Below are 26276 nucleotides of genomic sequence, written 5' to 3'. Positions count from 1 at the left end.
GGGAAGGAGTTTTTATCTAAGAGGGGGTGGGACATGTTCCAAGAGCAGATGAAATACTGAAGGCTTCTAAATGCTGACTGTAAAAGCGGAGATGTAGCCTCAAGGATGTGTCGTGCTGGAGAGACAACAAACTAGACTCGTCCCTGGTGGAGCCCCCATTGATGCCAATGGACATACACGGAGTTGTCCCAACAATCGCCCTGGCCAAAGGTGGTATTACTATTCATTTGTATTGCGGTAGTGCCCAGATGCCAGGCGCTGTACAAACACAAATCATCCGAATGGTTCCCTCCTTATCGACTTACCCGTTCCTCCCCTGCCCCCAATTCTCTCACAATCTGTCTAGATTTGATCACACTCGAAGGCAAAACCTTTAACAGTGACCTCAGCACCTCCCAAATGCATGGAGTATGTGACAGTCAGCTGTGCTGATGATGTATTGAGAGATAGCAGATGTAAAAGCAGTGAGTTCACTGGGATGTGAGTTGAATGATGCTGGGGGTACACACTGCTTTTGGATATGCACTGGAGATGGAAATGGAAGCCTGAGGGCATGCTGGAATTCATACTTGACAGCACTGCAGGCTCTTGGAAGGTGCCAAGAATGCAAGAGTCTTGCCATGTAGCCACTTATTTCCAGGACTTAAAGGCTTGGGAAGAATGGGGTGTGTCCTGCTGAAGCCTTAATTGTTACCAAGTGCAGCATGTGTTTGTTAACCCTGTACATCTCAGCACAGCTAATACTCAGCCTCCCTCTCTCTCTGTGCAGGAAGACTAGCGTATACGTATTAGTGCCACAGACAGGAGCCTGTAATAGGCTTCAGCAGCTTTGGCAGTCAAGAGAATGCTCCTTTCCATTAGCTTTATCCAAGCCAAGCTTTAACGTGAAGGTTCTCCCAATATCTACACACAGTCACACTGGGTCAATCCAGCAAACTGCATTTGTAATGCTATCAGAGCAATTAATTACCGAATACCACTCACACCTTTCAACTCGATTAGCAAGGCTCTGGGTGCAGCTCAACTAGATTACAGCTCTAAGTCTACATCTAGTTTTACATCTCTGCATCTACATAAAAGCTACATCTAGGAGATGGGGGTCCTGACCCTTACCTTTCTGTGAGTGAGTTTTGGCAGCTTTCCCCAGCCAAGAGATGAAATGAGAGTGGATGGATCGCACAACAAATAAAACAGAAAAGTGGAGAGAGTGAGAGAAGGATAGAAATAAACAGAACAGTAACGTTTGAATGTCATGGCACAAACAGGCTGAGTTTTAAAGTGATTTTCCAGGATCAAGAGGCCTATTCCCACCATTCACAGTGCTGTACAGCACCAAACGCAACAGGGCCCCAATCTTGACTGAGGCTGCCAGCAGCGACTGCAGTACAAATACGGATGCACGGGCATCCCTCATGTTAATCAGAACAGGAGCTCCCCACAGCATAGCAAGGGAGGGAGGAGAATAATAGGAGAGGAGAATCTGCAACCCTTACTCTGGTGGAGCAGTGCTTATGTCTGGGAGTCGTCCCAGGATGCCCAGCAGGGTATCTGCAATTCATTGAGCAGGCAGCTGGGACATCTCCCCAGCTATAGCCATTGGGGAAGACCATCATTCCTCCCTGGGTCCATGAATGGAGGCACTGGGAGCCCTTCTACGGCTGGGGATCTGGCCTCTTTCACTGCCTGTATAGTTACTGGGCCTTCCCTGCCAACGCACCCCCCCTCCCGCCCCAAGCCTGAATTTCACAGGATGGCACTAGGCCTCCTGTATTAAAGGGGACAGAATAAAGAGACAATCCCTGCCCCACAGAGCTTACACGTCACCCACAACACCTGAATCCTTTCAGGCAACCCACAGCAGGACGCCTTCCCTGCACAGGGGCCAAAGGATGGCACCTCCCTCAACCCTCCTGTTAATCCTGGTGTTCTGACTACTGCTTCAATCTCACTTCCTAAGGACCTAGTGTCGTGCATGCAGAGAGCAAAGGAGGGTGTGGAAGGGGGAAGCATGAATCCACTCTAAGGGAGCAGGAGGATACGGCTAGTTATCTGGAAATGAGTCAAAGCTATTTCTGACCCAGCCACAGGAGTAAGGGGCTGGAAACAGAAGCATCAGGCTACATAGGAAAGGCTCCTCCCAGGAGATCACTGACCAACCCACCCAGACACTTGGGGCTTTTCAAAGTCCCTGGACAACTGGTTCTCAAGAAAATGTCAGCCCAGACCACGGTACTCTGTGCAGTTTGGATCAGCTGTCAATCAGCATTCGGATATTGGGGTGCTTATTCAGAGTGAACCTCTTGCCCCTCACTAGCCCAAACACACAGGATCAACCAGAGGGGCAAAATGGCAGCTTCAAGGCTTCATCTCTCGAAGGGAGCTTCCTCAGGTGGGATGCCAAGAGCAGCTGCAGCAGCTCCAGACCAGTAGAGTTATTGAAACTTGGCTTCCCGGGAGCCCCTGACTGCAGGTAATTTGATGCATTTGATAGGAAAGTTCCAGCCACAGGAGATTGGTTGGGTGCATTATGTCTTGCCCCACTGCACACTGCCCCTTTCCTGAAGCATATTTTAATAGATTCACTCATGTTTCACTCTCCTTTATTATTGTACAATGAGCTCACAAACCGAAGAGTGGTCAATGCAGGGAAAATGGAAGGGCAGCTTTGTGCGCGTCTCCCTTTGTGTGTAAACAAGGGTCATTGCTGGTACTCAAGAGCTGCCAAGAGCCAGAGAAATAGGAAAAATTCCATGGGGCCCATATTTTTATACAGCCTTCAGCATAAATTAAAATGGCTCTGAATCCTTTTTTGCCCAGCTAACGGTTCCACAAGATCAGTTGGGGGGAAGCAAACCCCTCTGTTTCAGATCCAAGACAGGCTAGGAAAAACAAACCCTCTGTGATTTGGGATGGGCTTAATTTGGTACAGGGAGTTGAGTCCTGTGGAGAGATGATGGTAAGATCAAAAGCACTTTCCAGACTTAACAGGCCCTGTTCAGTTATCAAAGAGCCCATCTAAGGTCATGGCAACTTGACAGCAGGCGGGGAATGGCCTATGCTGTGCCACTCTTGGCTGGTCACAGGCACAACTGCTCTTCTCCGCGGCCAATGACAATGAAACCTTTTGTTTTCGCTGTGGTTTTGTCCACATGGAGAACTGATTCCAGAATAAGGCAGGGGGTGAATCTAAATAGCTACAGCTATTCAGGAAGGAGAGTGTTCACACAGGACATGACTCTGCAGTGGCTATTCCAGTCAATTTCCACCTGTAGACAAGGCCTGCCTTTTGCAGTTTGCAGGTGGGTCCCTTCCAGCTGCCTCGCCAGGCAGGATGGCTGTGGCACTTCCTAACAATGGGGGCACCTCAAATGGCCTGGAGTTTGGGCTGGTTTCACAGACGCACCTGAGGGTTTATTCTTCTTTGTCTGTATTATGGTTGTGCTGAAACGCCACATGGGAGCGACATCAGTTCACACCAGCTGCGAATCTGGCTCACTGGCTCCAATGGAGCAGTGCTGACTTACACAAGTTGGGGATCTGAGCCCACTGATTCCAATGAACCTGTGCCAATTGACACGAGCAGGGGATATGGGATGAGCTCTATAGACAAATCAGTCCTCATAGCTGGTAACTTCGGGCTTCACGTGTGTCTGTCTTTACCCCTTCAACGCCCAGCTGTGTGCTGGGTCTGCCTCATTTTGCACTGATCAGGTGAATAAGGCCTGGGCAGCAGCATCAAGAAGAGGAAAAACTAAAAAAACCCAACCATGGCCACTAAAGGAAACAGTAAAAGAGTGCAATGGCTGCTGTCAGAACGAGCTGAAAGAGACTGAGCAGGCAGGTAATAAGTTCTGTCCTTACCAGATGGCTTTGTTCTGGAACACGAATGGGTTCCCCTCTCCCATACCTGCAAATTGTGTCAACTTCTCCTTCAGTCTCACCATCAGTATATATCACTCTCTGCCTTGAGGTCTCCTTCCTCCTTGTCTTCCTCCCACTACAAACCCAATTATAAATATCCTCCTCAGCACAGCTCTCTAAATAAACCAACGGAGCAGCCTGACAATGAGGACTGCTTGAGCGTCAGCATTTTAAATTCACTCACTATGGCTAGGAGGACAGGAAAAGAAATCCCACCATTCATTTCTCTTATTGATCTATAATACCACCCCGAACTCTGCCTCTACAGCTACAGGAATGCAGCTCCATGCTTTCCATTCAGCCACCTGACTCACACAGCACAGAGATTCATTCAACCGCATTCTCTTTTTTCCCTGCCTCAAGCATTTACGCTGTGGGGGGAGGGGGGACAAATAACATCTTGTATGTTACACATTCATATTAAAAAAAAGGTGTTGGAGGATCAAAAACGGGATATTGATTAGACAACAGGACATCTTCCGACCCAGAGTTTAAGAGGAGGTTTCTTTAAGGAGGGAGGCAGTAATTCTGATGCCTATCACGTTGAGGGGAAAACTGATTTTAGAGCTGGAGATGGCATAGCGGGTACAATATCTGGGCATGTTCTGTGCACAGGGCGGATCGTCGCCTTTGTCCAGAAAGACACAGCACTGCTCCACTATGCACAGTGCTGAAGCAACACGTATCATCTGACACGTTCATAGAATATCCACCTGCAGGATGAAATTAAGACCTTTTCCTTCCCAGTGTTTTTCTTAGGGTCAAAATCTACCTCCTCAGTGCTTCAGGAAGCTGTATTTTCTTGTCATTTTGACTTAAAGCTGACAGAACAAATGTAGCACTGCACCACATACAATGGATCAAGCAAAATTTGGGAGGCAACTTGTTAGGAATACCGGGAGTTACTTGATTTCACTGCAGCTGTTTGAGAGGTAAGGCTGGGTGACTAGCAAAGGATGGGACGCATACCATAGGTAGATAGCAGGGTGGCTGTTCTCTGGATAGCCCAGATTACAAGGGACAATCCTGCCAGATTCACACCTTAAATGAGGTCCTGCTATCCTAGATCCTTGTCAGCCAGAAGACATCCTGCTTAAGACTGTAAGCTCTTTCGGGCAGAGACCATCTTTTTGTTCCATCTGTACAGCTCCAAGAACAATGAGGTTCTGGCCCATGACCATAAAGTACAAATAAATAACCTTATCAGGCTTGAGTGGGGAGAATATTATAAAACAATTCCCATTATTTTCATTCCCACTTCGCCACTTACTCCTGGGAGACTAACTCATTCCTTTTGGCAACCACGAGGCAGATTCAACTTGCAATGGATGCCCAAGAGCTGCTTGTACTAGGAAGTTAGCACTCTGGCACTGTCCCCTTTCAGACCCTGTGCTCCTCACAGCAGGGATTAACTCCCTCCATCTGTGAAAATCTCATCACCTTCAATCAAAGGAGGCAGGCAGGAAATCATAAACAACATTCTCCTCCACTCTACAGAGCAGCAATCAGCTGCAATACGGAGAAAATCTATCCTCTCTCGAGATGCTCTTTCTAGGCTGCCAGCTGTTTGAAATGGCCCCCTGCTCGGGCGCAGGCAGTTTAACTAATATGCTGACAATGTACTGACCAATGGCACCCAGTAGGAGGCCAAATTCATCCCTACTGTGATCACAACTGAGCCCTAGTTTGCCTGCAGACACTGACCCCCAGGAGTTAAATGGAACGGTAGAGAGAAGGCAACAATTTCACTTATCCCAGCCACCATCTTTGGTGGCATACCCCTAGCCAGCTTGTCACCGTCGTCTTTACTGGATTATTTATTGCACTGCTCTAGGCTTGGCTATCATAGTCCTCTCACAAAACCTACTGATCGCCTTTCTCATCGACTTCGGCAGGAACAGAATCAGGCCCTAAGTAGGCAGTTTCTGCTCCAAAATGAGCATAAAAACCTAATCGCTTCAATTACCCTGACAGCAAAGGCACTGAGGCAGAGTGCTTTGTGGCAATGATTAGCAGCATTTAACAGAGCCGTTTATAAACTGACAGCCGGTCACAGCGTCAAGTAAATAATCATAATGTTGGATTGGTCTCTCTCTAGCTCTCTCTCTCTCTCTCTTTTTTTTTTTTTTTTTGGTATAAATAGCTCTAACCATCTCCTCGATGCGCTAGTTTAAAAACCATTAAAAGCACATGGCCATCAATCTCTCTCTGAAAATGCCACAACGAGAACAACAAAGCCAGAGGGCGGGGAGCTGGGGAAGGGCTGCATGGGCTGGCGCAAGTGGTGACTGGAATAGCAGAGCCACTGTTAGGATCCTTGGGTGGGAATTCTGAACCTGCAAAGACACCTACCCTCCTCCTCCAGTTACTTGCACATGAGAACGGTAGGGGTTTCACTGCAATGGAACTGAACCCATCTAGTGGCCTAATCACTGAACCATCCCTGCTCTTGCTCATATCTGTACACTGCCATTTCACAGCTTCTTCACACACCACAGGAAAATCCAGGCACCTAGGGACCAGATGGCCTAAATGGGTCTCTCTCCATGGATGTCAATTTACACCAGCTGAGAATCTGGGCCTGCTTGCATGATGCTAAGCAGGGCAATGTTGCTGTCAATACCGATGGCCTAGCTACTCCAGTTGGCCATGAACTGTCTCAAGATTTGAGCTAAGAGGTTTTAACTCAAGCCACTCCATCATATGAGGAATCTTTTGAAAGAGGCCAGGGGTTAGATAGGGTTGTGAAGGCAAATTCAGACTAAGAACAGGCCCAGTGACTATGCCAACAGCACTTCCTACCTCTGAAAACAGACAAATCAAAAGTTTAAGCAACCGGATTTGTTGTTCGCATAGGATACACTAGATCCCATCTACTTTGAGATCTCCACCTACTCCCCCCTACTTCTAAATTGTACATTCCCTGGGCTTGCCAGTAGCATAGCTTGTCTCTGCCACGGTGGGATCGTGGCAGCTCAATGCATCTCAACTCAACTGAGGTGCTGTACAGTACAGGAAGGGTCAATGAGCACCTACCCATGAACTGGATTCTATGGGATACCTGCCAAAGGCATCACATGTCCCAGCAGGAACAACCTAAGTATCAGCTTTTGCGAGTCCACTGATCTTTTTCTCTGCCAAGTCAGCACCATTGGACATATCACTGCTTGTCAATGAGTCCTACCTCCTGAAGGGCTGAATCAGCAGAGGGCCATTGGCCAGTGGGGTGATTAACATCAGAAAATGCTATGGGATGAGAGTCAAACCCATAGAAATCTTTCATAGACCAGGGGGCAAAGGAAAGAAAAGATATACAGGAGCATCAAAAACACAAACAGAAAGAGGAGGAGGGAAGCAGGAAAAGGAACGAGTTGAGATGAGGCCAGAAGAAAAAAGAGAGGGAGATGAGGGTAAAGGAAAGCAAGATAGAGAGACAGTGATAGATCAAGGCGAGGGATAGCTACTCATCCTCCCCGCTCCTTTCTCCCTTCAACTCGGATCTGAAACCCCTCAGTGCTGCCCTGGAGATTGGAGGGAGACCAGCCATCTAACCACCCACTCTCCCATGAATGCCACAGCATGTTCAGCCCCTGCACCACTCCCACATTGCATTTTAATTTTAGCAAATACTTCAAAAGAGAGAACCTAGAACTCCAGGGATTTAGCTGCAGCCCGTGCAATGGAAATTCACAGAGCATCACAGCCTATTGCTTATTACAGATCTACGAGTCACTGTCTCCGTAACAGATAGGAGCCAGAGTAGAGGTCATTAGATCTATGCATATTTAATTCTTGCTGCTTGTAGACTAGCATTGAGACATACCTTGGCTTTATTGATTGTGCAGTGGAGAGCATTGTTTTCTTGGTCGTACAGCAAACTGAAATCTAGTGTTCCCAGCGTAGCTGAAAAAGACAAAAGAGCCTTGTTAATGTGAGCTGCCCAGCAAATGCTGTTTTTACTCTCACTAAAGGGGAATAAAGTGGAGGACTGCTGGGGAAAGGGACCAGGGAGATGCAAAAGATTTCGCTACAAGCCTGGTGTAAAATAGCCTGCAAACTCAGGGCCTGATTGTCAGAGGTGCTGACCAATCCCAGGTGCCGCTGAACTCACGGTGGGTGCTCAGCACTTTTGACAATCGGACCAGACACGTACAACTCCAAGGAGCAATTCACGAAACTCCCATTGGAACCAGATCGGACACTAGCACATACAATCACACTTAAGACACTGATGCTTTCAGCCACCCACGCCCAAGGCCATGGACATCCTCAGCTGGGTCTAGGAAACTGAGCTCCCACTCTCATAAAGCCGTCTCCCTTGCAGGATGGCTGGTCACCCCTGCTGGACTGGGAATAAGTCCCAATCCTTCTTTCCTGTAACACTGCGTATTATGGCACAAGTTCAACCCACACCAAGCGGGCATAGCACCCCTCCATCGTAATGGGAGCTCTGCCCACCTGTGCCATGGCTGAATTTGGCTAACATAATGTAACTGCTAATTCTCCACCCATTTGATTCCGCCCACCCCTGGCAGCCTTCAGCTCCTGCCACCCCGATCCTACTCCTCACTCCCCCGCCCCAACAGCCCCCACCTCCTTCACACCCAACCTTGGCAGGGTCCAGCCACCCTACAATCCCACTCCTTGGCAGGCTTCAGCTGTACCCCCCACCCTGCCTTCCTCCCAGGTTCCAACAAAGAGCCAGCTCCACTGCCCCCCCCAATCCCATGTTCCAGATTTACCCCAGCCCCACTCCCACCAAGGGGAGGCTTCTGTGCAGGAGGCAAACAGGGGAGGCACCCTGCTGGGATCCCCCCAACTTACTGCAGTGTAACGGAGAGAAAGGGCAGCTGCTGCTGAGCTCAGTGTCAGGGGGCAGCTCCGCTGTGCTCTCACTACTGGAGGGTGCCCTGCTCAGAGCAAACAGAGACTGCGGGCAGCAGCTACCACAGCCCCCTGCTCGACAAGCAGACTTTAGTGGCCAAAGCGGGAACTGCAGACAAAATCCCCCTGTCCGCTGATTGCCAGGCCCCTCCCAGACCATGACACTCTTGCTGTTCCCGCGAGCGTTGAGCAAGTGCTGTGGGAACTGGCTCCAGCCCTTGACGGGACACTGGATGCACTTTCAATTTAGGTCAAGGTGCCTGAATATTACAGTGCGGGGCCGGTAGTGAACACACAATACAACAACAAACAATCGTTCCCGACCTTTGGGAGTCGGTGGGCTAGCAAGCACACCCTTCCACCCTCAGGGAAAGAAAGATGTGCTTTACCATTGCATCGCGAGGGCTGGCAGTTTGCAACTGACCCACAGCTATGGGAATTTGCTTGCCTTGTTTGGCCCCAAGCATTCCTTGCAGCTGAGAAAATGGGAGACCAGCTGATAGAACCGCAGAGCTGCCATCTGCGATCACCCAGAATAACGAGTGAAACCCAGAATAACCTTGGCTGCACAGCAGCTTCAACAGTCGGTGTAGCAGATGGGTGCAAACTAACACCCATGACAGCGGCTGCCTTTGAGGGGGGCCCGATCCTACTCTCACTTCCCCCTCCCCTTGCAACCTCACTGGCCTCATCTACTCCAACAAACTCATTCTTGCCAGCCACCTCCTAATGCTGCTCTTTTTCCAGCTGGGTTTGCCATCACTGGGGCCCATGAAAAGAAAATCACGAAGGGTTTGTCTACACTGCATCTGGGAGCAAGCCGCCCAGCCCGGGGCCATAGCCTTGTGCTAGCAGGGCTCGCGCTAGCATACTAAAAATAGCTATGTAGACATTGTGGCTCATCTCCCCAGGCTTGGCTCCAGCCCAAGCCGCAACATTTACACAGCCATTTTTAGCACGCTAATGCAAACTCTGCCAGCACAAGCCTGTAGATCTGAGCCAAGAAGCTCACCTCCAGACGCAGCGTAGACATACCCTCAGGGATCAGGCCTGCACAAGAGGCCTTAGCTGCATTAAGGGTGCTGTTTGACCACTGATCCCCATTTTATCAACCACAAGTGGCATTAGGAACCAGCAAGGGCAGCAAATGCCCAGCGGTGCTGATAAACGGAAAATCTCCTGGCTTCTCAGTCATGCAATCCAAAGCCTTCTCCTTCTCTAAAGTACTAGTGGGGCACAGCAGGTCCGAGATCTCCCAGTCTTTAGGGAGAGGTTCTGTTCCAGGCCTGTCTCTGGACAGCATATATCGTGCAGCTTTCATGTGTTGAGGTTTGCAGGGTGTGGCTCTTGTATCATCGATTACTGGCTCCCAAGGGCAACGATAACTGCAGGTGATAGGTAAAATCCAGAACAGGCATGAGCAGCTGCAGCTCCAGGGACTTCAGTAAGGCCCCTTAATGCAGCCAAGCAGCTCTCAGCACAAGTCCATGTATGCCTGTGCACCTGTGTACATATGTGCATGTAAGCTAAACCCCACTTTGCACATCCCCCTACCCCCAGTCCTGAAGCCACCTGAGAGCTGGGCCAGTTTCCAACATAAATTAGAGCAGCCAATGGGTAACCACGTTGCTTACAGCCCTAAGGAGCTGTTCTGACAGCCAGAGGATAAGGATGCCCTGGTCTCACCCCCGTTTCCCAGCCACCCTGTGCCAATGGAAGGGAGGGAGGGCCCTAAGAGTAACTATGGTGGCTTCACACCACTCGAGGATTCCCAGAGGCTGAGGCGACCTGTAGCCAATCCTCTGGGGTTAAGGCTGCTCAGGCACACCAGCCCCAGTGTAGTCCTAGTGTGCAGACGAGGGCCCAGGTCTGAATGAAGCCAGGCACCTGGGAAAGCTTCCCTGAACACAGCAAGATCAGGGGTAACATTGCTCAGCATTTCTGTGCCGCCGAGCTCCCAGGTTCCAACCCAAACACCACGGTTTCCAGTTTAATTCTGCAGAGCCAAGAGGCCTGGGTAAGCATCCAAGAGTCTGAGAGCTCAGAACAGCCAAAGCTCTCCAAGGTTTCCCAAACGCTCTGTGCTCTATTTCATCCAGTCTAATCTAATCTCCTCCATCAGTCTAGCTATCTATGAACCCCTCGTGCGCCCATCACCCGAGTCTAGTTTCTCTCACTTTCTGAGGTTTGTCATGGGGAAAAAAGTGTCCCACAGCTTTCTGGGCAGCAAATGGATAATTATGGTACAGTGACTGGGGGGTAATTTTCTCCCCAAATCTGTTCAGAGCAAGTTTTGTTCCACAAAACCCAGACTGGAGTTCCTGGGATCTGGATGTCATTTATCCACATCTCCAAGCTGTGAGGGTTTGGATGAACCGTTCTGATTTTGGCCCATCACTAGAATAAATAACTACCCCAGGGTGAGTTTTCAGAGCGCTCCTGCCATACAAACCTCCTAGGCATAGCATAAGATGCACTTGAATCTCTGTACCCTTCTAGTTCCTGTAAAGCTTCTCCTGGCCTGCCTCCCTCAACCCAAGTCTCTTTCAGGCCCTCCCCTCAGACCATGGTCTATAAATTAAAAACACTCCACACAGCTATCCCCATACCCCCACAAGCTACAGGGGCTCAGAGACCTTGCCCTGTGCACCCCTATCTGCTCCAGGGCCAGCCACAGAAGCAAACCTCCAGCATCTCCCCCTTCAACTGAGTTCTCTCAGCCCTTTATAGGGATCACCTAAGCCAGGGGTGGGCAAGAATTTTTGCAGGGGGAGCCACTCCACAAATTCTGGTAAGTCGTCACGGGCCACACATTTCTACTATATTAATGGGGGGGTACGAGGTCTGGGAGGGAGTTTGGGTGCAGGAGGGGGCTCTGGGCCGGGGCAGGAGCTTGGGGTGCGGGACGGGGTGCGAAGTGCAGGCTCTGGCTGGGAGGAGCTTACCACAGGCGGCTCCCGGCCAGCAGCGTAGCAGGGCTCAGGCAGGCTGCCTGCATGCCGTGGCCCCATGCCGCTCCCAGAAGCGTCTGCGGTCAGTTGCTGCTGGCACGTCTCTGCACACCCCTTGTGGGGAGGAGGGCAGCAAGTCTCCATACACTGCCCGCGACCACCACAAGAACCGCCCCCGCAGCTCCCGTTGGCCTGACCTAACCCCTTCCCAGTTCTGGGTCTGATAATTGAACCGGGCTGGCTCGCCCCAGGTACCCTGGCCCTTAGAGGGGCAGGCGCCCCATGACAGTCCCCTTCCAAGCAAGGTAAGCACTGAGGAGGAGCTACACAATGTGGGGCTAAGAACAGGTATGTTTTAAACACTGTGCTGTGTACTTACCTTTGACCTATCAAGCCATCGCAGATGGTTTAAACAGAGGCACATTAAAATTCACACCTTACGATCCACATTTTACAGAACAGGCACCGAGAAGTTAAATGACTTGTCCCAGGTCGCACATTGAGCCTGTGTCAGAGCTGGGATTACAACTCAAGTCTCCCAGTTCTGACTCCCAGGCTCAGGCTGTAAACACTAGACCACATTGCCACCTTCTACTACTCAGCCTAACAGCACCACCCATCGACTCGTCTCACCAAGAGGAAACAGACGTTCAGAGCACAGTATCACCAAATAAACAGCACCATGAGGTCCCATATTCAGTGCCTCTCAGATCAGACTCAATCAGTTTACAAGATGTTTTTCCTAACTATCCGTCCCATCAGCTTAGCCTGGGATCACCCAGGAGTTTAGAGAACTCGTGTTAAAGAGCTTGTGACTGCCTTACTAGCTAAGGAGTGGGTTTTCCAGACACAGCACCAAGTATGTTCTGCGACAGGGGTTGCGCTCTCTCTGTGATATCAGTGAAAAGACCTTAATTGACTTCAAGCAGCTTTGGATTGGGCCATAGCTGAATGCAGGGAAAAGATTAAAAACAAGGGGGAACTGACTTGCTAAATTTAACTGGTTTTAGCATAATTTGAACACCAGCAATAATAATGATGAGATGGGGAAAATGGTGAATAGGCTTTAATGGGAACAGAATAACATCCTGTGTTGTTGTTGCTTTTTAAACTCTGACTCTGTGTGGTGCCTTGGTTTGGAGTCTAGGCGGGTCTGAGGGCACAAAGGAAATCTGCGTTCCATTCAGAGCTCCAGCCGGATGAGCAGGAGGATGCCATCCGGATTTCAGCACCTGTGAAAATTGTAGAGGGTGTTTGCCTTGGTATTATTTACACCGCGGCTTCTTTAAAACAAGTCAGAGCCAGATGGCCTGGCTTAGCTGCACTGCTCTGTAGTGCCACATGGGAGATGCAGGTTTGATCCCCCAAGCTGGTTGCTCACAGCCTGCTTTTCAGGGGAGCTGAGCCTGTAATCCTTGAGAGAACACCCGTGTTTTGTTTACACAGGGTCACCCAGATGGTTGTTTATGGAGGGCCAGCAATTTTGTCTGGCTCTTGTTCATTCTCTTTGGAAACAGTTGCATTCTCATGCCCTTTTTCAGGCAGGTTGTAGGCTTTGTACCCTCCAGCTACCAGCATGAACGCTGACCCGTCCCCCTCTCTGCTTCTTTACTTGATTGTTAAGCCAACTTCATCAGCAAATTAACAGTTCATGGGTCAAGCTCTCTGCTGGCTGATGTAGCTCCACTGATTTCAGTTTACACCAGCAAAGAATTTGGTCCCAAATTCTTTAAAAAAAGTCTATCCACTGTCACCCCCAAGATCCTCCTTGTTCCCCATACTTCTGACTCTCATGCTAAGACGGAAAGTCTACTTCTCTCTGTACCTTGTGTGCTAAGTACGAGTCTCCTACATGGAGGCTTTTCCCTCACAACTGCTGCTAAGTTTCATGTACATCCTTCCTGGACACCAGTATCTTTTACTCCTTCCTGATGCAACTGGGGCAAGGTGAAGTGGGGGCTTGTGTGTCGTTCGGCTTGCCGAAACAGCAAGAACTGAGAGCAATTAGCGCAACAAAGTAATTGTGCATGCCCACTGCACAACCACCATCCCCTTGGTACAGTTCACTGCCTGGCCACTGAGCCTAAGAACTGTTCAGGTGTAATAGTAATTACAGCTTACTGTGCCCACAAAGGCATCCCAGAGTCACTAACATTGAAATGCAGCCACCTCTGGGGTGAAGAGGGGGATCTCGAATGAAAGGACCTCACTCTGCAAGGTCCCCTCCAAAGGCCAAACACACTGTTTGCAGCGTGCTCACTTCATCTCTTGTGGAAGGATGAAGGGCTGAGCCGCTGCTGGAATCGGAGCTTGTGTCTCCACAGAATTCCAGCTAACCTGATAGCCTCATCGATTTCAAAGCCACAAGTATCTTTACGACTGTCTAGACTGCAGAACGTAAGCTAAAGAATTTCACACAGTGCATCCATCTGCTGCATGCAACAGATGCAGCTACTGAATAAGCCATGCACTCTCCTGGGGAGCCAGGATTACAACCCAGCTTCTTCTGCTCCAAACACACAAGTCTCTACCCCTTAAGCTAGAGAAGACTGCCACAGACTTGGCTCACTGGCCTGCCCCATCCCTGCCACGCACCAGGTAACAATACATCCCTGGCTGTTATTTTAAAACAGAACCTGCACTGTACGATAACTAATACCTTTTCCCTTTCCAAGGATGTTCTGCCTCCCATGTTGGAGCCCCGAATACCCTGCCCCAACCCCGTTACCCCCTGATTTACATCCTCTGGAGGAGCAGGTGACCCACACTGCAGCTATAAGCACCGTTCCCTTGGGTAAATGGAGTGGAAATTACCATCAACACTGCTCCTGAATCGTCAGAGGGATACAACACGGACAAGAGATTAGAAACAGAGAGAGATGGCTGCTGAGCCTGGAGAGAGGAATTCATTCCTGCTCTTAGTATTATACCTTTTGCCCTGAAGGAAGCAAACAGCGCGTGGCCCTGCCGTCGTGTCGTTTGCTATTGCAGATTTTAATGGCCCCAGGTGCAGAATAATTAGCACTGCTGTGAATGCCATTCCGTGCGGTGCTTGTTCTTAATCGGACAGAGGCAGGTGCACTATGGGCAGCAGCGTCCATCGCCTCAAGCTGAAATGTGCCGCTCCCGGTCTTAAACGCGCACCTGCTGCCAGGAGTCTTTGCAAACACCACAAGGCTCCAAGCAAACAGAGCTCCAATAAGTAATTTTCAGTCAGGAGGAGTCTGGCATTTCCCTACATGAGAGGAAAGCACTATATTAAGATGGACTCAAAATTCCGCTGAGCCGCTCTGTTAAGAGAACCAAACTGATTATTTTCCATCTTGGTAAGAGTTAAAGAATGCTCTGCACCAGAGACCATGCCTTGAAATATGATCCTGTCCATGCACTGATCACATGCCTGTCCATGGAGGTAGGATCAGATCTGTTCCCACATACACATGCTGGAAACGACTCCACAGTAGGCTGAAATAACTGCTCCACACACCTGCTGTAATTTCCACCATTCTTGGCATAAATAGAATGCACATTTGTATATTAACCCCTCTAGCCAAATGATCCACCAGTGGGCACTATTCTCACATTTTGCTGGACCCCAAATGTAAAACTAACTTGAAAAAGATATAAATATTTTGGGGTTAAATAAATAAAAACACAATATATTTTAAACAAATCAACATCCACCTGTAGTACATGCAACCAAGACACTGCAGCACCAGTAAAGTGCATAAGAATAAGAAAGTAAAGCTGACAGGAAACCAAAGTGACAATGAGTGGCCCAGTTTCATGGTCCCAGATGAGTGGAATGCAAAATACAGCAAACAAACAGCATGACTGGTGAAAAGCAAACTGGATTTTTAAATTCCTTTCTCTTCGGATGATCAGATGGATTGTCACTAACCCAGAGCTGGACGTCTGTCCTTTACAATGCTTATATAATATGAAGTAATTGGCTTAATCTGCAGCAGGGGAAATTTAAATTAGAAAGCTTTTTTCCTAATATCTAACTCTAAGGATAGACGCACGGGAACAGGCTTCCAAGGGAGGTTGCGGAATCCCTGTTATTGGAGGCTTTTATGAACAGGTTATACATCTGTCAGGAATGGTCTAGGTTTACTTGGTCTTGCCCCAGGGCGGAGGCTGGACTAGGTGACGGTGCCTTCCAATCCTACGATTGGATTCTAGGATTCTATGGTTATCCTAAGGTGTCCCTTTAAAATAGTCCTTCTTCAGAGCACTCAGAACCATCTCCCCTACTCCAGCCAAATGAAGCCCTGGATTCTAGCACTTTCACTCATCCCCTAACAATATTTTCCAAAGTACAGCAGAGCCTGCCAGCAGTCCCTCAAGTTCAACAAAGTTTCTTTCAGGTCACAAGCTCAAAGGGACATGAACTCACCAGCAGGCATGTTTTCTGTTTGTGCATTGTACAGGCACATCTACCCTTTCGAACTCCACCCTCTGATCTAACACCACACCCAATCAAAAAATGGAATCCCACGACTGTTTCCTAAGTAACAGCACTCTCCTCGACATCACATACAGGATTCAGATAATGGAAAGAATCAAAACCAACATGCAAAGCATTTTCAATAAAATTACAAGATTCAGTGACTAGAAGATGAATTTAGACAAGTTCATGCTAGAAATAAGGCACACATTATTAAGTGAGAGTAATTAACCATTGGAGAGCAATTAAATTAGGGAGGTGGTGGATTCTCTATCACTTGAAATCTTTAAACCAAGATCAGATGTCTTTCTAAAAGATGTGTTCTAGCTCAACCACAAGATATGGGCTCGAAGCAGGATTTACTTGGTGAAATTATGTGGCCTGTGTTAGTCAGGAGGTCAGACTAGATGATCCCTTCTGCTTTAAAATCTATGAATTCTGAATAGCTAAAACAATGATAATTAAGCAATACGCACATTACAGGTGCTGAGAGGACCTGACCGCTGAGGAAAGAACTCACAGTATCCCTCTCTCGAATTAGGATGCTTCTGTCACTCACAGACCACTGAGGGCACGAGCAGTCATCCAGGCCCAACCATCACGTATATTCCACATGCGTATACTTTCACATACACACAAATTTAGAGGTGGTGAGTAAAGCAGTGTAATTTAGGGAGTTTAATCGGGCCTACTTGTACCCATTCGAGTGATATCCAAAGGAATCTGAGGGCTTGTCTACACAAGGAAATCAAGCAGAATAGCTATTGCAAAATGAGATATTCCACAACAGTGATTCCAGAATAGCTCTTTATGTGGACACTCCATTCTGCAATAAAAGTGACTTTATTCAGAGAATCAGTTACATGATTCTAACCATATAAATACTGAGCTAGAAGGGACCTCAAGGGGTCATCTCGTCCAGCCCCTTGCAGTGAGGCAGGACCAAGTATACCTAAACCATCCTGACAGGTGTTTATATAACCTGTTTTTAAAAACCTTCAATGACAGGGATTCCACACGTCCCCGAAAGCCTATACCAGAGCTTAATGATCCTTATAGTTAGAAAGTTTTCCCTAATATCTAACCTAAAACTCCCTTGCTGGGGATTAATACCATTACTTCTTATCCGTTACTTACTTTAATGGACATGGAGACCAATTGACCACAGTCCTCTTTATAACAGCCCTTAACATACTTGAAGACTTAACAGGTCCCCCTCCTCAGTCTTCTTTTCTGTAGACTAAACATGCCCAGGTTTTTAAATCTTTCCTCATAGGTCAAGTTTTCTAAACCTTTTACCATTTTTGCTGCTCTGCTCTGGACTCTCTCTAATTTGTCCACATCTTTTTTAAAGAGTAGTGCCCAGACACAGTTCTCCAACTGAGGCCTTACCTGTGCTGAGTAGAATGGGACAATTACTTCCTGTGTCTTACATATGACATTCATAATAATACACCCTGGAATGATATTAGCCTTTTTCGGAACTGCATCACACTGCTGACTCTCATTTAATCTGTGACCCACTATAACCCCCAGATCTTTTTCATCTAGACAGTTATTTCCCATTTTGTAGCTGTGTGTTTGATTTTTTCCTTCCTAAGTGTAGTACTTTGTACTTGTCTTTACTGAATTTAATCTTGTTGCTTTCAGGCCAATTCTCCAATTTATTACGGTCATTTTGAGTTCTAATCCTGTCCTCCGAAATGCTAGCAACCACTCCCAGGTTGGTGTCATCTGCAAGTTTTATAAGCATACTCTCCATGCTTTTATCCCAGTCCCTAATGAACATATAGAACAGTAGCATGCCCACGACAGACCCCTACATTAAAATGAAAACTTGTCAAGTTCTGCTGACTCAGCATTAGCGACTGGGCTAGTTTGCAGTGGAATATGGGAGCTATGTCTCAGTTTGCTGCATGGGTGCCCGTTTACCATGAAGGATTCAGCTAATTATAGCCACAACTTATTGCAGAATAATTAGTGTGCTTCCAAATCCACTTTTATTCCAGAATACTGTATCCATGCAGGGAGTTAGTCTGGAACTGTTACTGCAGAAGAGCCCTAAATCAGTATAACATACAACAGAGAGCTCGAAGATGTAAATTAAAGCAGGAGGAGGGCTAGATTACATCACCTTGCACATTATTTCTGAATTTGGCCCACAGAGTCTAGTTATTATCTAGAGCGTTTAACTTCCTATATCATACATTGCGACGCTGCCAACTACTGGTGGCTGCACTTCAGGAGCAGGTAAGCGATCTCTACTTATAGTTTGTAAAGCATGTTGGGATCCTGGAGATGAGGAGTTATAGAGACATAAGATCATTATTATTCAGACGCCAGAAAACGGTGGGCTCCATCCAAGTCTTGCACAGCCCTCCAAGCTGTGGCTATAATTAGTTGAATCCTCCATGACAAACATGCGTCCCAGCAGCAGATTGAGACACATAGCTCCCATTTTCCAATGCCAACTATCCCATCTGCTAAAGCTGAGTCAGCCGAACTTCACAAGTCTTCAGGTCACCTTAGGTGTTGAAGAAATCTCCCAGAATTGGAGTTTGCTTATTTCCATGTGTTTGCTGAGAAGGCCCCTTAATCATTCATTTGCTGAGATCCCTGAATTCTAATTGTCCTGAGTTCAGCTAGAATAGTTTAATCTCATGAAGGGAACTTTTAGCCTGATGGATTCTGTAATCTAAAAAACAAATTACAGGCTTGGCTTGAAACCGGAATTTGGCCAGGAAATGAACAAACCAATCATCCTCCCAGAAACGACTCTTCACCCTCAGGTGCTGCTGGAGCACAGAAATCCTAGTTCAAGCAAGGCAGACAAAATTTAAAGGAACCAAAACACTGAAGCAGATGCTCATATGTTTTTGCGTTTCTTTTAATGAACAAGTGAAGCATGCCGAGAACTGCAGCATACCTCCTTGGTGGAAGAATCTGGCCTCCTCTTTATCACGACTACTGAGATCAGCACTTTCTGCCGAGAGGGCCTGAAACTTTTGTTTGTATCCATTCAGCACTACTGTTCCATAAAGGTTGTCTGCAGACAAGTTGCAGTCTACATCCTATAGCACCTTTGCACCATACAGTTAGTTCTACGAGGCGGCAGCATGACCTAGTGGACAGAGCACTGGACTGGGAATCAGAGACTTGGGTTCTATTCTGCTCTGCTGCTGCGAGACCTTGGGCAAGTCACTTCACCTCTGTTTCCCCATCTGTAAAATGGGGCTAATAATACTAGCCTCTTTTGTAAAGGGCTCTGAGAGCTACAGATGAAAAGCTGGGTGAAGATGAGAGATAGGTATTATCACCTTACTAATGTGCTTGAGCGGAACCTCAAGCTAAGCGACTGGCCTTAAAAGTCAAACTCTTATGTGGTGATTGACAATGGGATAGGGAACCTTTTATCTCAAGGCTGGTCAGAGGTCTCAGCACAGTTCTTGGCAGGCAGCTGTCCATATTGGCACCTCTGTTACACGTCAAACAGGCCTGCAGATCATCCTCAGACTCTGAACCTTTTAGGGCCTGATCTAGCTCTCACTGGAGTCACTGGGAGTCCTTCCATTGACTTTAGTGGCTTTAAGACTCCCCCATTGTTAACAATCACCATGTCAGAGCACAGATGCCAATCTAGAAACAGCTTTTGCTCTACAAATGTTATCATTCAGATTGAACAGCTATTAGAGGCCTCAGCTGAGAGCTGCATCCCATTGAGCTGCCCAGACACCCAGGAATAACTTACAGCGTACACAGACAAGCCAGGCTAAGAGTGGAAGGGGAAACAGCGGCAAAGGGAGTTGAAATGACATGCCCCAGGATGCAGCAGGTAAGTGGTGGAGCTGGGAATAGAACCCACGTCTCCCCTCTGCCAACCCAATACGCGACCCACTGGACTACACTAGTTCTCTGCCTTCTGTGAGAATCATTCATCCCGACAGATCCAGCTCACCTGCTCCACCTAATGTATTTAAGCATTCACAAGATACCGCTCACCTTATTAGCATCAGCTGTCTGTGTGTTCCTTCCCCATCCATACCCAATTTGTCTAGCTCAGCTTCCCTGATATCAGGTGCTGAATCAGTTGTTTCCTCTGGGGTTCCCACAGCCCTTTCCACTCACTGCAAAGCCTCCTTTACCCAGCGACTCAAAGTTAAAGGTCTGGAGCAGTCCACAGAGCCAGCCTCACTTTCCAGAACTCTCATGTATACAGCATCCTCTTTGTTGGAAGGGGAGAAAAAAAAAGGACCCACCATAAAGAAGTTCCTGGAAGATTAAAGATAGTTATCCTTTTTCACTGGCTGTGGCAATAGGTCTATCGGGTGACATCCAGCTGTATTTGTTTTGGGCTCTTAACAGAGGAGCACAAATGCATTATCATCTTGTCTCACATGTCAAGACACAAAGAGCTAGTATACCCACAGGAAATTACTGAATTTTATATGCCTGACCCCAAAGCATTTTGGAGTAATTAATTTAAAGGACCCTCCATGAGGCATGTGTTTAGTCTTTGGATGGCTATTTTCCCCTTTTTACTGGGGTTTCTATGAGGGTAACATAGCACAAAGTCTGGAATAACACATCAGTCTTCATCTAGAGAGGGGCTCAGACTGGAGCACAGCCCCCACATTTTGGGAGTGCAGAGGGGTAAAAGTCAAACTCCCCTCTCTAGGTCAGAACGTGACGCTGAGGATCCAGACCCTACCCCCTGTATGCAGACCATTCCCATGAAAGGGTTTGACTGTGCAGCTCTAAAAGGTGCACATGAGAAGGACTCTGTGAAAGACTCCTTAATGCCTCCACCCTCAGCAACCCACCTGGCAGAAAATTATAATGGCAATCTCTGAGAAAAGGGCTTTATAGTGGATAGGATGACAGTTCCTGTAATTATATGTTTACTTGCAGTATATTATTCAGCCACTAGAGGTCTCTGTGTGCTGTACAGAGTTCCAAGCAGGGTGTGGTAAACAAAGGAGAAAAAGCTGGAACTCAAGCTACGGGGGTATCTGTTTGATTGTGTCTGTAGCTGTTTTTTTTTAAATAAATACCTACTGTTTCAGAAAACATGTGGATTCCATATATCATGACCTGGTGCCAGAAGTAAACCTGTGAAAGACTGAGTGTTCATGACTGTAAACAAGATGCCTAAATTTATTGAGCTGGAGCATCTAAACTTTACCAGACTCGCAGAATGGCCAGAATGGAAGCAGCGTGACACATGCTTTCAGGTGACCATCAAGCTCAGAAGAGAGAAAGGTGGCTTCCAGGTGAGCTCTCTCATTTATACATTGTGTAGAGAAGCTGAGTATGTTTTCAGCACTTATGTGCTGGAGGAACAAACACATCTGAGGGACTGAGACACAGTCCTTAGGAAGTCTGATGGTTGCTTTGTCAGCCGAAACATACAGTCATCCAGGAAAGGACTTTCACCAGTGCAGTACAGAGCCCGGAGAACCAGTCAAAGCACGTGTTAGAAGTCTATTAGGAGTAAGAGGAACACTGGGAATTTGAGGCCAGTAAAAGTGAGCACATTTGGGACAAAATCATAGCTGGCATTTCTGATAAGGACTTAGAAGATGCCATCAAATTTAGATCTCACGCGAGAGAATGCAATTGAGATGCCTCTGCATTCAAACTATTCAAAGCCAAGAGACAGCAAATGCACTTGAGGGAATATAATATCCCCAACCCAGCAATGGAAGCAGATGGTGCAAACATTCACAGCCAAAATACGTATACCACAGACAAGCAGCAGGTAATCCACAACGTGCACTCAACCTCAGTACTTCCACCCCTTTTTTTCAAGTCACCTTTAAGTGATGGGCCTTCATATATCAGGACCTGCAGCAGGATTCCTCTATTAGAGGACAGAATTAGAGTCCAAAGCTTATCAACTCTAATGGAAAGACTCCCAATGGCTATGTAGGCTTTGAATGGGGCCGTTAATGAAGCTAAGCAGAATTCTTGCTTGCTTTGTTATTTTCCGCCCCCCGATTCTTACCAAACGTCACATTTGAGTTGAAAACTAGGATGGTGCTTTTGAGAAGCAAGTTTCTCAAAGATGAAAGGACAGCAATTAGACCGGAAACACTGCTTACTAGACATATTTTAGAAAGTTCTGGGCTATTCCTGGCACTGACCTTTAATCATACAGATTGCAAATAAAAAAAAAAATAAAATAAAATAAAACAGGCCTCCATAAGGAATTATAAAACTGCCACATAGAAATCTCAAGACAATAGCCAGGATACATTATTACATTATAATTCTGCTCCTATGATAAAATAACCATTAGGAGACCTGAACTCATTAGCAGGTTTTGATCCTTTTTCCATCTATAAACTATGAAAGATTGATGGGAAGGTGCTAGCCAAGTTTGGCATTTAACACAGGATTTAAAAGGGAGATAAATCTGATGTGTACAGGAACGTGGTCTCTTTTATTGCCAGTCCTTGGACATTAGGATTAATTCAACAGGCCACAAAATAATTTACAGGGTGGAATAAAATGCTGATACATCTCAGAACCTGGCCTTGAGATACCTCTCATCTGTTTTGGAACCTACCAGCCAATGAGGTGTCAAGGAGTGGCAGTTTGTATGGCTATTACTGGCAAAGTCCAGATAAACTGTTTACTGCTGGCATTTCCTATCAACACGCTGGGTGACTGAGAGGCTGAGGCAGGCGGCTTCTATTTATACCCTCTGAATAACAGGCAAGTACGATAAATCTCTATTTGTCTCCTAAACTATTAGGGCCTCAGTTTATAAGGGATGATAGAATGCATGGGCTCTTTCAGACAGCTTTCACTGACCAACAGGTCAGAAAGGTGCAAGGGCGCTGGAATATTGCCAGAATCAATTAAAGCTAGAGATTGCCACAGAATTGAGATTTGGATCTTGAGCATCCCAAGGGAAAGGGACAACGATTCTGATCCACCTCAGTCTAGACATAAAACAGGCCCTCTATCATCTTGGGACCAAAATGCTTCCCTTGCAATATAAGTAGGTGCCCTCTTGCTGTATAATGCCAAAGAAGAACTCAGTGCAGCACAAAAGCTTGTCTCTTTCACCAACAGAAGTTGGTCCAATAAAAGGTATTACTTCACCCACCACCTTGTGTCTCCGATACCCTCGGACCAACACAACAACAACAATGCAAACAAAATGTTTTACATGCTCAACTGGCGGCATCGTGGTTCAACCTTCTCAAGGATAAACAGCAGCTAACCAGGACCGCGTAGGGCAGAACTGACTGTCTAACCTTGGCCATCCAGCTGGACATGGATAGGCATCATACTGGGTTTGGTTCTGGGCATCTCATTACCAGAGAGACAAGGGAATTCAGAGAAGAGCAAATGAAACAATTAAAGGGCTACAGGGCTTGACTGCCTAGGAAAGATGGAAAGAACTTGCATAGGTGTTACCTGGCTTAAGCAGCAACCAGCAGGAGGATATTAGAACCATCTCAGACTATCTGCAGGGTGTCCATGACACAAAGGAAGAAGAATTATTTAGCCCAGTGCAAGGTGCTGACATTATGTCATAGAATATCAGGGTTGGAAGGGACCTCAGGAGGTCATCTAGTCCAACCCCCTGCTCAAAGCAGGACCAATCCCCAATTTTTTTGCCCCAAATGGCCCCCTCAAGGATTGAACTCACAACCCTGGGTTTAGCAGGCCAATGCTCAAACCACTGAGCTATCCCTCCCCCCAAATGGGAGGCTATTCAGCAAAGGTGAAATGTTCCTGATGGTGAGATCTATTCAGCTGTGGAATAGTTCCCTGGTGGGATGCGGACGAAGCCCTATTGTTTGGATAACTGGACCAAACTTAGCAAAGTAATTGTAGGAACAGTCTTACTCCAACTAAAGGGGAAGGAATTTATGACTTGAGAGGGGTTCCCCCCTGCCATTCCTATTAAGTTTTACATTTCAGGGACTAACGATTATTGGGGAAAAAACCCACAAGGTTGTGTGGTGGAGAGAAGGGAGGTGTGTACCAAAAAATGCTATAGAACTAATTACAAGGGAGTCTGTAAGCTTTAAGTCCCTATACTTATCAGCAATACTGCTCCCAAAATAATCTGCTCATGGATTTTGTGCCAGGCAGATCAGAGGAGCCATGAAAAGACTGCCAGGGGATTGGCTGGATTAGCTCGCCCTCAGAGAAAGCACAGGTTCAGTAACCTTCTTCAGAAACTGGGTTTTTAAAATGCACTATAAAAGATAGGTCCCTGTTCTGCTGCTGCTTTAATTCCTCCCCGCATTGGAACTAATTTTTAAGGCCCCAAAAAGCAACAAGTAAAGCTGTGAATTTAGAGCCCCATGCAAATGTCAGTACATGACTCCTCAGAAGGAATGGAGATAATTTACTGCAATTTCAGCCAAGTATTACCCAAGATCTCTTCAGCAGGTAGAGGCTCAGGCGCTCTTGCCTCTGTTTGTAATCTAATTACAGCTCGTCAAGGGCTTTTGGGGGGTGAGATAATGCTACATTCTGAATCAACTGCATGCTGCGAGCTGACATGTAGGTGCATTCGTGTATCTGTTGCACATCCACAGGGTTTTTTTTAAAGCTGCAAAGCCTGATTCGCCCTGGCTTGCACTGGTGTAAATCAGGAACAAATCCATGGGAGTTAATGGAGTTACACTGTGTAATCCAGCCCAGCAGTTTACTAGGGATGACGGAAGAGCTGACTGCTTTCTCCACAGCAGCTGTGATTACAGTCAGAACAGTAACACCCTCTACATCTATAGAGCTTCTCATCCAGACAGGAACCCCAGGCCCTTTCCAGACTAAAGTATACAGGGAGATCTCTCCAGCCCAAAAGTGACCGCTGCATGGTCTCACAGCACTCGCTGTGGGTCCGTGGTGGGTAAGGGAGCTGAAGCTACTAGGGAGCGAGAACAGTTTGCATATGACACTGCAACTAACATGTCTACCTTGGTGAAAAGTTTCAAAGGACTTCTGGGGACAGATCCTGCAAGGTGTGGAGTGTGCCCACAACACCTCTAGACCTCAATGACCATAAGCAGTCAGGGCTTTAAGGTGGGACTTATCATTGGTCTAACTGCTCCTGTTGAAGTCAATGTGAGTTTTAGCATTGACTCCAAATGGGGGGCGGGGGGGGGAAAAGTTAGGCTGAAACTGAGTGCTTTTGAAAATCCTGCCCTTCAGACTATCCAAGAGGCATGCTAGCACTATCCTTGGGAATGGGTTCAGCACAGATTCAGAGGACAGGACCCTCCACTGGATTACCAACCTCCCTTTGCTGCAACACCTGATTTTTCCATGCAAGTCTCCCATCCCTGGATTGCCCCTGGTTTACTCCACTGAGCTGGTGAGCTCTGGTAAGGTCAGAGCCCAAGGTGGGCTGGCTACAGGCTCTCTGGGACACAGGAGAAAACATTTCAATTCAGACAGTGCATGCCTTCAAGCAAACAGGAGAGAGCAGCATTTACTGCACAAGGCAGGGGTCCTTTCCTGCCTGTGGGAACGGATTCTACTCCTTTCAGCCACAAAGGACATTTTTTCTGTTGACTTCAGTGGAATCAGGAGTGAGAAAGTAACAAAACTCTTCAAGCTTCCACCTTCTCAGAAGATTTTTGTTTGTTTGTTTTCCCCAAAAAAAGCTTAAGCCTACAGGCTTAATGACTACTTCTCCATTTTCCAGAGGTTACGGACCAAGATAGTGTCGAACCTCTGACAGGCTCCCGCCTGCTGAGCCCATTCTTTGTGTAGCCAGATGATGGAGTGCTCATAGGTCTTCTATCTTCTCAAACTAGGAGCGTTCACTTATCTCCTCAGAACAGTTCAGAGATGCAATTATGTTTTACAGTACTAAATGGTCCCTGATGTCATGAGCAATTACACTTTCAGCAATTTCAATTTAGAAATGGCCTTCAAATCTCTCTCTCTCGCTCTCTTTTTTTAATGAAATTCAGCATTGCAATTAACAACCAAAAATATTGCCTTTAGTGTTAAATATAAAGATGAAGAACTTAGCAAGCACTTGGGCTTTGGAATATCTGAGCGATGAGTGAACAGATCAGTCATGGAGCGGCTGG

At 47.1% G+C, this 26276-nt stretch overlaps 1 protein-coding gene across 1 annotated transcript in view; it reads right to left on the bottom strand.

Annotated features, from left to right (window-relative positions):
• DOC2B (double C2 domain beta) overlaps nt 1-26276 on the bottom strand; it is a 129756-nt gene that overhangs the window by 92443 nt on the left and 11037 nt on the right. Inside the window, exon 2 of the mRNA XM_074974548.1 lies at nt 7745-7824. Within this exon, the coding sequence (XP_074830649.1) occupies nt 7745-7824 (80 nt within the window). The remainder of the gene's footprint in view (nt 1-7744; nt 7825-26276) is intronic.

This window comes from Natator depressus, chromosome 17 (genome assembly GCF_965152275.1).
Source record: "Natator depressus isolate rNatDep1 chromosome 17, rNatDep2.hap1, whole genome shotgun sequence".
Taxonomy (NCBI): domain Eukaryota; kingdom Metazoa; phylum Chordata; order Testudines; family Cheloniidae; genus Natator; species Natator depressus.
Note: the sequence above shows the minus strand (reverse complement) of the source record. Positions and strands in the feature narration are given on the sequence as shown.